Source organism: Elephantulus edwardii, unplaced genomic scaffold (assembly GCF_000299155.1).
Source record: "Elephantulus edwardii isolate Elephantulus edwardi_28Jun2011 unplaced genomic scaffold, EleEdw1.0 scaffold00132, whole genome shotgun sequence".
NCBI classification, from domain to species: domain Eukaryota; kingdom Metazoa; phylum Chordata; class Mammalia; order Macroscelidea; family Macroscelididae; genus Elephantulus; species Elephantulus edwardii.
In genome coordinates this window covers 1,948,934-1,960,136 of record NW_006399882.1, presented here as the reverse complement: position 1 = coordinate 1,960,136, position 11,203 = coordinate 1,948,934, and the positions used below count along the sequence as shown (strand labels likewise).

The 11,203-nt window shown below is 38.5% G+C and overlaps 1 protein-coding gene across 1 annotated transcript in view; it reads left to right on the top strand.

The window, feature by feature from the left end:
• Nucleotides 1-807: 807 nt before the first annotated feature.
• CADPS (Ca++-dependent secretion activator) overlaps nucleotides 808-11,203 on the top strand; it is a 560,788-nt gene continuing 550,392 nt past the window's right edge. Inside the window, exons 1-3 of the mRNA XM_006893865.1 lie at nucleotides 808-812; nucleotides 1,439-1,487; nucleotides 1,588-1,701. Coding sequence (XP_006893927.1) covers nucleotides 808-812; nucleotides 1,439-1,487; nucleotides 1,588-1,701 — 168 coding nt within the window. The remainder of the gene's footprint in view (nucleotides 813-1,438; nucleotides 1,488-1,587; nucleotides 1,702-11,203) is intronic.

Below are 11,203 nucleotides of genomic sequence, written 5' to 3'. Positions count from 1 at the left end.
CCCATCCCCTCCCTCACCTACCCCACACTGCACCCCATGTTCCAGATCGTTCTCATTTATATAATGCATAATCATATGTTCCTTTTGGACACTTTCCCCCCTCATCTATTCTAATGCAGACTTTATTATCTATCCACTCCTTCCCAGTTCTTTCCCCAACTCCCCCATCTCTGTCCTCTTTTATAACAGCAGTGTTATACAGTGTTTGTCCTTTTGTGACTGGGATATTTCACTCAGCATAACATCCTCCAAGCTCTCCCATGTTGTGGAATGTTTTACGGGTTCATTGTTTTTCAATGCTGCGTAGTATTCCATGATGTTCTTCCATGGATTTTCAACCCATTTGTTTGTTGATGGGCATTTGGGGCTGCTTCCATCTCTTCTCTAGTGTGAATAGCGCAGCAATAAACATAGGTATGCATACATCTATTTGAGTCATGGCTCTGGTTTCTTTTGTGTATATTCCCAGTAGTGGAATTGCTGGGTCAAATTGTATTTATAGTTCCAACTTTCTGAGAAAGTGCCAGAACACCTTCCGTAGTGATGGTACCATTTTGTACTCTCACCACAGTCTCGCCAGCATTTGTTGTTTGCGCCCTGTTGAACTTTGTTGCTGGTATGAGATGAGATCTCATAGCTGTTTTGCCTTAGGTATTTTAGACTATATGAAGAGCTGCTCAGTATGAGGATTTTATGAAGTGTTTTGACAGCCATCTCTTTAAAATTAAAATAAACAAGCCCAGATTTGTAGCATGTGTCTTATCTCCTTGGTGTAAATGCTCTTGTTTGTTACGAGACTAATTGAAAATGGAGTCAGTATAGTATCACTCCATATACTTATTGTAGATATAAATCACCTCAAGTTGTTGTTCTCAGATGTTCTGGGATGGACTCAAGCTACCTAGAAAACAATAGATGGAAACCTATCCTGTGCCCTCTGCACAATCTCCAGCAGGCTCAACCCCATTGTGGCAGTCACTGTGTCTATCAGTTCGTCTTGTTGAGAATCGTCTTCTCTTTCACTCATCCTGTCCTTTCCAGCATGATGTCTTTTTCCAAGAACTGACATCTGACAACATGCGCAAAGTTTGTGAGACCAAGTTTCGTCATCCTTGCCTCTAAGTAGAACCCTGGTTAAACTTCTTTTGGGGCAAATGTGTTTGTCCTTTTGGCGTTCCATGATATATTTATGAGCTTTGCCAACACTATGATTGATAAACATCAATTCTTCTTAGATCTTCCTTCTCCATTGTCCACCTTTCACATGCATGTGAAGCAACTGAAAAAACTATGGCTTGAATTGAGTGCACCTCAGTGAGATAATATTAAGATATGCTTAAAATAAATCAGAATAGAATGAGTTTGGAGTATGTATTATCATTGTTCATAGTTTAAAACTTTGTAATTTTAAACTTTCAATTATAATTGTGTTTAATAGATATCTGGCAAAAATTTCTGAAAATTCAACCATTAGCTCTCAAGATCCTGTACGAGTCATCTCCAGTGCATGACTGTGCCCGAGTATCTAGAATGTGAAGTAGACATAATCCTTGTTCTCACTGTCTCCTCCTCCTCTTTTTCTTTCAGATCAGCAAACAGCAGCTGCAGACAGTCAAGGACCGCTTCCAGGCTTTCCTCAATGGAGAAACCCAGATTGTAGCCGATGAAGCCTTCATGAATGCAGTCCAGAGTTACTATGAGGTAAGACTTACCATCCAGATGATCATAAGACTCTCAGGCCCAAGACCCCAGGATTCTAAGCTGCTGGTCGAAGGGAACAATGGTCCTAGCTTTCCACAGTATCATCCTTCCTGAAACAAGTTGACTGCATTGGAAAATAACCAAAGCAATATTAGGGAAATGAGCATTTTGTTTGCGGGTGGACTTAGGGGAACTGTAAATAGAAGATACTGTTTATCAAGTGCTTTTGTGGAAGGCACTGTGCTCAGTGGTTTACATAGGATTTCCTGAATAATTATCACAAATATCTTTTTAAGTGAAGCAATTTGCTATTATCTCCTTCTACTGATGAAAACACTAAGGCTCAAAGAGGTTAAGTCAATTACTTCAGCCCACATAGCTGTTAAAATGTCACAAGCGAAGCCTAGAGTCCTTTCTTACTTTCCAAAAGGTGTTGCCACCTTCCAAGAATAGTATCCTAACTAGCTCCCATTTTCCCCCCTGTTACAATGGTCTTGTAGACTCTCTTTTGGAGGATAGATCACATTATCCAAAATGTAATAAAACTGTTTTCTAAAGAAAACCTTGGAAGTAGGAATGGCATTCACTTTCTAAGCAGCATCTCTCCGGAAACTCTGTGAACTTTGATAGATGTCGATAGTTGTAGAGGGGCTTCAGGCCTTTTGTTCATAGGGTCTCTATGAGTCGTGCTCAATTTGAAGGCAATCAACAACAACAACAAAGAAAACATACAAAAGAAAGAATGTATCCTGAATCTGTAACACAGACAACTTCAGCTCAGTTATGTTTGTTGCCATTGAGTCTGAACTGACTCATATCTGGCCCTCCAGCCTTTTACAGAGACTATAAATCACATAAGAGGAGATTCTGTCTTAGTGGAACTGTCTTTAAGTTAGCAGTGCAACTCATTAGAGACTAGGCCCCCCCGAACTCCCTACTGACAGCTAAGCCATCAATACAGTGGATGTGGAATTCTACAGTATTTTTAAGTGTTGAAATATTCTTCCTTAACTTTCTCCATTTTGCTCTGGGACTGTGTTTATCCATCAGTGATGAAACGGACATACCTTAACTCCCTGTTGGTTATGTGTTGCTGAACGCATATGATCTCACCCAGACTTCCCATCATTTGCTTGCAAACACTTATTTGGGCATTAAGAGACTAAGTTATATAAACGTGAGTCACATAAAGTCTCAGTATGCTGAGATGCATCTCTGAATATATTATTTAGTGTCACAACTAGATTAAACTCATTAGAAAAATTTTTTAAATCCCATAAACAAGACCAAAAAGGATAAAATCATTAGAAATGAACATTGAGCACTGAAAAGCTTATGGCATTCCATGAAATGCAATTCAAAATAAGAATAATAACTTGTAAAATAAATATAAGAAGATTCAAAGGATCTGACCACATGGAATCCCTTCCATCCTTCTTTTTTATTTTAAGATAGCATATTGTTTCAGAACAAAGATTTCGTATTTTATCTTCCCATGTCCTCTAACCATTGGGAAATCCAGTCCATAATAAATGCTTTGAATTATCAAAGTTAGCCTTGATGGTTTAGTAAGTCTGATTCAGGAAAACTCTACTTCCTTGCTGCTATTTGACTTCTTTTGTGGAGAGAGTGGAGCTAGATTGCAGTTAGATCTTCTAATGATCTTGTGAAAACATTATTGATTAGTTTGCTAATTAGCAAATAATATGAAAGGCGTTTATCTCTCTGATGTTCAGTAGGTCCAATCACAGTCTCATTTACACACCAGTCCTTAAAGAAATTTCTATTTGAAGTCAAGTTTATTTTTAGGTGTCCAAATTTAAGCTTTCAAAATAAGTGGCAGCAGTTATTGCCAATGAGCGTCAAACTTGCTGCTTAATCTGATGTAATTTCATTTTTTGGTTGAATTTAATGAAGAGTGGAAATGAGATTGAGAGTTAACAGACATATATGGAATTTAATAACCTGATTATATTTTAACTGAAGATTCTGATCAGAAATTGCTGGGGAATGAAATTAGTTTCCACCATCACCGTTTCTTCAGATTTTAAAACCAATGGGAGAAAGAGTGAGAAAACCCTTGTCAGACTGGCAGACCCTGTTAATACTTCTCCATGTGTAGAGTCATTCACAGGAGTGTGTAAATTTGTAGATAATAAACTTAATTAGAAAGCTCATTTGACTAATGAAGTAAATCAAAAGAAAGTGCCATTTCTATCTATTAATTAAATTTGAAAATTAATAGTCATCAACATGCTAATGAGCCTCTGGAAATAACCACCATATCTGCTAACTGAAAGATTCACAGTTCGAACCCACCTACTGGCGACTCTGTGAGAAGGATATATGTGGCAGTCTAGTCCAGTAAAGATTACAGCCTTAGTGCTCGCTTCAGCAGTGCATATACTAAAATTGGAACAATACAGAGAAGATTAGCATGGCCCCTGTGCAAGGATGACACACAAATTTGTGAAGCATTTTGTATTTTTCACATAAAAACTTCTCCAACTTTTCTAAGGCAAAAAGGGAAGCCACAGACCGGGAAAAAAATATTTGGTAATGACATGTCAGATAACGGACTTATATCTAGAATTTATAAAATACTTGAGCACCACACTAGATAAAGATAAATAAACCAATAGAAAAATGGGCACAGGATATTAACAGACACTTCACCCAAGAAGACATTCAGATAGCCAACAAGCACGTGAGGAAATGTTCAAAATCCCTAGCAATAAGAGAGATGCAAATCAAAACAACTATGAGTTATCATCTCACCCCAGTAAGAATAGCAAAATTTAATAGAACAGCAAGCAACAGATGCTGGCAAGGTTGTGGAGAAACTGGAACCCTTATTCACTGTTGGTGGGAGTGTAAAATGGTGCAACCACTGTGGAAGGCAGTGTGACACTTTCTCAAAAAGTTACAAATAGAGATACCATTTGACCCAGCAATTCCACTACTGGGAATATACCCCAAAAAACTATAACTGCCACCCAGGCAGATATATGCAAACTCATGTTTATTGCTACTTTGTTCACAATAGCAAGGAGTTGGAAACAACCTAAATGCCCATCAACAAAAGAATGGATAGAAAAGTTGTGGTATATTCACACAATGGAATACTATGCTGCATTGAAAAACAAGGGACTCATGCAATATTATTCAAAATGGGTGACCCTGGAGGACATTATGCTGAGTGAAGTATCTCAGTCACAAAAGGACAGATACTGCATGGTGCCACTCATGTAAAACAGGACTGACATCGGGGTTGGGGGCAGACTGAGAAAGATGGGTTCAATAATGTATACTCCATTGAAACAGATGAGGGAGAAAACTATTTAAAAGGGATATGTGATTAGGTATTTTTGTTATGACAGAAGTCCAGAGCGAAGCCTGCATAGTGGAGTGGACCTAGGGGTAAAAATTGTAAAACAATGAGAGGATTTTTCTTTTACTTTTCAAAGGGGAGAGTGTACTGGGGCGGGGGAGCATAGAAAAGTGCAACAATGAATGAATAGAAATCCAAAGTGTCTGTAAATATTAATTGAAATTAATAATAAAACAAAACAAAAAGATTACTGCCTCAGTGATCCTGTGACGTAGTTCTATCCTGTCCTGGCGGTCACAGTGAGTGCTGATTTGACTTGATGTCTGTGACTATCCACAGCGATCCTCTCATTTTCGTCTGCAATGACTGTTGTTTGCTCTCAAGTGGAAACTGAGAAGCCAAATAGACTCCATATTATCTAACACCCATTGCATTTGAGTAATTAAACACTGTGTGTGGAAAATTTCTGCCCTGAGCCCTGCATTTTTGTCTTGACTCATTTGTCAAAATAGTAATTGCTGTTGTTTATAAACCCAAGATGTAGACATTTTGTACTGTACCTGTGACTATGTCACTGTATCCTTAGAAATATGTCAACAGCAGGATATTGTATCTTGGGCCCATGTAGCCCAGCATCTCAAGGGGAGTAAGGGTATAAAAGCACCTAGCTGACACTAGAGGAGGGGGGTCCCTTCATTGTGCAGTGACCTTACCTATAATCATGTGTCTCTTAATCCATTGGGCACAACAGGAACCAGCCCATAGCTGACCCTCCAGTGGGTTTTCAGACACAGTAAATCCCAAGGGAGGAGATTGCTCATCTTTCTCTCATGGAACATGTGGAGGATTCAAACCACTTGCCTTTGGGATTGCAGTGCAGCTACTTACTCCTAGAACTCCCTTCTGTAGAGATTAGGTCATTTGAAGAGCTTCTGAAAAGAAGAGCATTGGGAAAATACAGACATTGCGAGAATACAACATTGAGGAATTGCTAAATGTTTACTGTTAAGACCTTTGCAACATGCAAAATAAGGCAGAGTATTAATTACCTAGTTAAACTCTTATTCCATTCATTAGTAAAGATTTTGAAGTCTTGCAATTCACTTTTCCAGTGAAGTCTATCTAATCTTACAGAGCAGGAGTCTTCATAGTCAAGAGCCTAACTTAACACTTACATGGGAGAGATCCCTTCCCCTTACTTGTCCTTTTTCTTCACTCTTGAGTGGTGCAGAAGCTAGTATTCCTTCCTACATCCAACTTTGGGATCCAGTTGCTTTTTTTGTCAATCTGTGTTTTGACCAGGATTCTTTAAGTTACATATGATTTACACTTAGTTCTAACTGGTCAAAGAGGGAAATGTATTTACTCAAATAATATGCAAACCAATAAAAACTTTTTTTAAATAAAAGACTTCAAAAGTCCAAGAGTAGGCTTAGCTTCAAGAATGGCTGGATCTGAGACTTCAAAGATGCCAACAGTATGAATATCTTTCCTCCTGTCTCTTGGCTTTGCTTTTTCCATGTGGAGGACACTAAAAGATCCATTTCCTGCTCAACCAGCTTAGCATTCAGGAACAGAGGGAACACCTCCCTTCCAAGAGTCTCCCCAAAGATTCAGGGGTTGCTCTGGCTGGACTGACATGGGGCATGTGTTCCCTTTTAACCCAGTCACAGCAGTTGAGAGATAGACTAGACTGGAACCACTGAAAGTGTAATGATTCCGCAGAAGATATTAGAGTACTTTTGACAGAAGATAGAAGTCCTGTGTAAGCACTGGATTGCTAACAGAAAGGCCAGCTGTTTAAACCCAGCAGGTGCTCCATGGTAGAAAGATGTGACAATTTGCAGTTTGCTTGCATGATAATCACAATCTTAGAAAACCTATGGGGCAGTTATAATCTGTCCTATAAGGTCTCTGTTAGATGGAATCAACTTGATGACAGTGGAAGTTTCTTGGTTTTACAAAACAAATGAAAATATATGTTCAGGCTCTTGTTCTTCTCCCCTTCCCCTTTCTCTCTGACACCCTCCTCACATCTCTCTTCCCCCCTCTCTCTCACACGTACATTCCGTGAACCACTCTTTTCTCTCCCTCCTCTCTCTCTCTCCCCCCTTCCTTTCTCTGTCTCTCTCTCTTTCACATACACACACACACACACACACACACACACACACACACATATTCTTCCCACCATATTATATCTTTACATTCTGCATTACCATTGGTAATGATTTCAAGAAAGTAAATGGTAAAATTCCTTCTCCAAAAAATTCCAAGAGTATTATAGTAGAAAAAGTCCATTTTAGGTATTAGTCACATTTCACTGAGGTGATATTAATTTATTGACATGCTAAATTACCAAAGCAAAGAACAATTAAAAAAAATAGGGGAGCCACCTAACCATCTGTGAGCATCCGAATAAGTCTATACCAAGCCAGCAAATATTAACAGCAAGCTGGTGAGGCCTGGATCCTGATTGGGACAGAGTGAAAGGAGACCAGGGTTCCCTATAGTCTTAAGAGCATTCAAATTTATTGTGTCCTCTGTTGATTGTCAAAGCAGAGCCTAAGATTAATCTTTTTTTAAAAAAAATTTTAAATAATTTTAATGAGCATTTACAGAGATTTTGGATTTCCATTCATTCACTGCTGCACTTTTCTCCCCTGCAGCCCCTCCCCCCACCCCCAGTTAGCTCCTCTCTTTCAAAAGTAAAAGAAACACTCCTTCCCTGGTATACAGTCCCCCCGCACCCCTCCCACCGCCCCAAGTACATTCCACTATGCAACCTTAATTATGGACTCTTGTAAGATTAATCTTTTAAACCTTTCAATTATGACCTTGAGGGCTGTGGGATGGGCTGATTGTTTTGAGGAGGATATTGCCTTCCCACATCCATTCTCCCAAGGCAGGAGAGAGCCATCCATTTCTCCATGGCCCCACACTTTTTCTAAGCCTTAAGTCTTAGAGACTTATATCTAAAATATGAGTCCTTTTACTTTCTCTCCCCACACCCCCATCCTTGATTAACTCTAGCCCCATCACAGCCGGTTCTGAATCTAAGAAAAGAGAACAGACATGGATGGAACAGTTTTGCAAAGCCCATTTTCACTCTGATTCTGCTGGAAGGGAACAAGGGGGATTTGGTGGGAAGTAAGGTATGATAGACTGGACCCATCCTTTTGTGCCACCACAGGCTGCAGATGGCTCTGCACCATGATACGCCTGGCTTCTGGTAGAGGTACAACACTTTTGTCAGTATTTTGTATTGGAGGAATGATTTACATACCATTAGTTCTTTTATAGCTTAAGTGTGTATATATTTGCTTTCTGTCATTTACTCTTTAGAGTGTAGACCTTGTATGTCAGTTTATTGTACTTAGGTAACTTGTAGATCGCTGTGATGACGGAAGCTATACTGCCAGAGTGTCAAATGCCGAAAGGATCAAATGGTGGGCAGGTTTCAGCAGATCTTCCAAATTAAGACAGACTAGGAAGCAGGATTTGACACCTGCTTCTGAAATAGCAAGCCTCTGAAAACCCTATGAACAAGAGAGAAACATGGATAGCTATAGTATTAGAAGTAAACTCCAGATTGGAAGTCAGTCAAAATGAGAGAAACAGCTGCAAACATCCTTTAATAATTGGAATATAGAATGTGGATGAATGTAGGAAAAGTAGAAGTTGTCAAAAATAAAAGAGAACAAAGAAATTATTGAGATTCTAGGCATTAGTGAAATGAGATGGACTGGCAGTGGCACCTTTGAATCAATCAAATAATATAACAGGAATGAGCAACAGAGGAGAAATCATGTTACATTCATAGTTAAAAAGACAATTTAAAGTTCTATCCTGAAAGAAAATGTTGTGATAGGATACTATCTATATGACTACAAGGAAGACCTATTAATACAACATGCATATACATGGAAGATCTATTAATATGACTGTATGCATGAACAGCTAAAGACAAATAGGAAATTGAAGATTTTTATCAAATTCTGCATCCTGTAGTTGAACAAACATTCAGTCAAGATGTGTCAGTGATAACTGATGACTAGAAACATGGAAAACTATGAAGAAGAAGTGGTGGTTGAAGAGTATAAACTTGGTGGCAGAAATGAAGCAAAAAAATTAAATAATTCAATTTTGTATTCTCAATGATTTATTCATAACAAATACATATTTTTTAAAAAACCAAAGTGATTTTAAACATGGATCCCACATGATGGGCTGCATAAGGATCAGATTGACTACATCTGTGGAAAAAATGATCAGAGAAGCTCATTATCAATAGTCAAAACAAGGCCAGCAGCTGACTGTGAAACAATCCATCAGTTATTTATGTACAAGTTCAAATTGAGGCTGAAGAAAATGTTAAAATTCCACAAGAACTAAAATATGACCTTGAGTATATATCACCGAAAGTCTTTTTAAAACATCTTAGGAATAGATTTGAAACATTGAACACCACTGATTGATGAAAATGTGGGGTGAGAGTTGTGGGATGACATCAAGGATATCATCCACGAAGAGCATAAAGCATCATTACAAAGACAGAGAATAAAGTATTAAAATGGATATTAGAAAAGACTTGAAAGTTACACTAAAGATTTGAGAAGCTAAAACAAAGGGAAGAGATGCCGATGTAAAAGAGCTAAAGAGAAGATTTCAAAGGACAGCATGAGTAGACAAAGCAAAGTATATAATGGAATGGCAGAGATCTAACATTGGAGAATCAAAAGGGAAAAGCTCACTTGGCATTCCTTAACCTGAAATGACTGAAAAACAAATTGAAGCTTCATGTTGCATTGCTGAGAGATGTTATGAGCAAAATCTTGAATGATTCAAAAAGCTTTAAAAGAAGATGGAGAAAAGATGAACTGGGACCAAACTAAGAAGGCCTCATCTGTGGTAGAAAGAGGCTGACAAATCAGCTAGAAATGTATAATCTGGAGAGGATAAAATTGATGGATGGGACTTTCTAAAGATTAAATCTGTGCTCATCAAAAGCTTTTCCCAATAGAGTGAAAAGAAAGCCTACCGACTGAGAAAAAAACACTTGGCAATATCATCTCAAACAACAATCTTATAACAGAAGAGTAACAATATCAGTGTGGAGACTCAAGTGCAACTGATTCAGGTCTTAGTCTTCACATTTACTTGGTAAGCATCTGAGAGCTTTACAATAACTTAGGATGATAGAAGAAAGATCAATGTCTTTGAGTTGTGGTGCTAGAAAAGAGTGTTGAACATACCTTGGACTACCAGAACAACAAACACATCTGTCCTGGAGAGGGTTAAATCAGATTTTTAAGCTTCATCTCACATAATTTGGGCACGTGGCCAGGAAGGACTTGGAGAAGGACATCATGCTTGGAGGGGTGGAAGGGGACAGTAAAGGAGGAGAAGACCCAGGATGAGATGAATTGACACAGTGAATGTAGAAATGGGATTAGATCTGTTTGAAATTATGAGATTGGCCCAGGATAGTGGAGGGTTCAGAGCTAATGTACATAGGATTGCTATGAGTCACAGGCAACTCTATGGCACATAACAACAAGTGGACCTCCAGAAGAAAAATTACTGATAACCCAATTACAAAATGGGCAAAAGACTTTTCAGAGAGGAAGATACTCATATGGCCAACAGACACATGAAGAAACACTCATAATCATTTGCAATACTCAAAATAACTGGCAATAAGAGAGATGCAAATCAAAACCACATTGAGATACCTTCTCACCCAAGTAGCTGTGGCAAACTTGAACAGGGCAGCAAGCAATAAATGTTGGAGAGGATGTAGAGAAGTAGAAACTCTCATACACTGTTGGTGGGATTGTACAACTACTCTGGAAGGCAGTTTGGCATTTCATGAAAAAAGTTCAACATAGAAACTCCATACGAACCAGCTATTCCACTACTAGGAATTTACACCAAAGAAACTGGAACTGAGATGAAATGGAGACTTATAAACCAATGTTTATAGCTGCATTATTCATCATTGCAAGAACATGGAACAGCCCAAATGTTCAAACACAGCTGAATGGGTTAAGAAATTGTAGTACCATGCTGCATTGAAAACAAGGAACTCATGCAATATTATTCAAAATGGGTGAACCTGGAGGACATTATGCTGAGTGAGGTATCTCAGTCACAAAGGGACAAATGCTA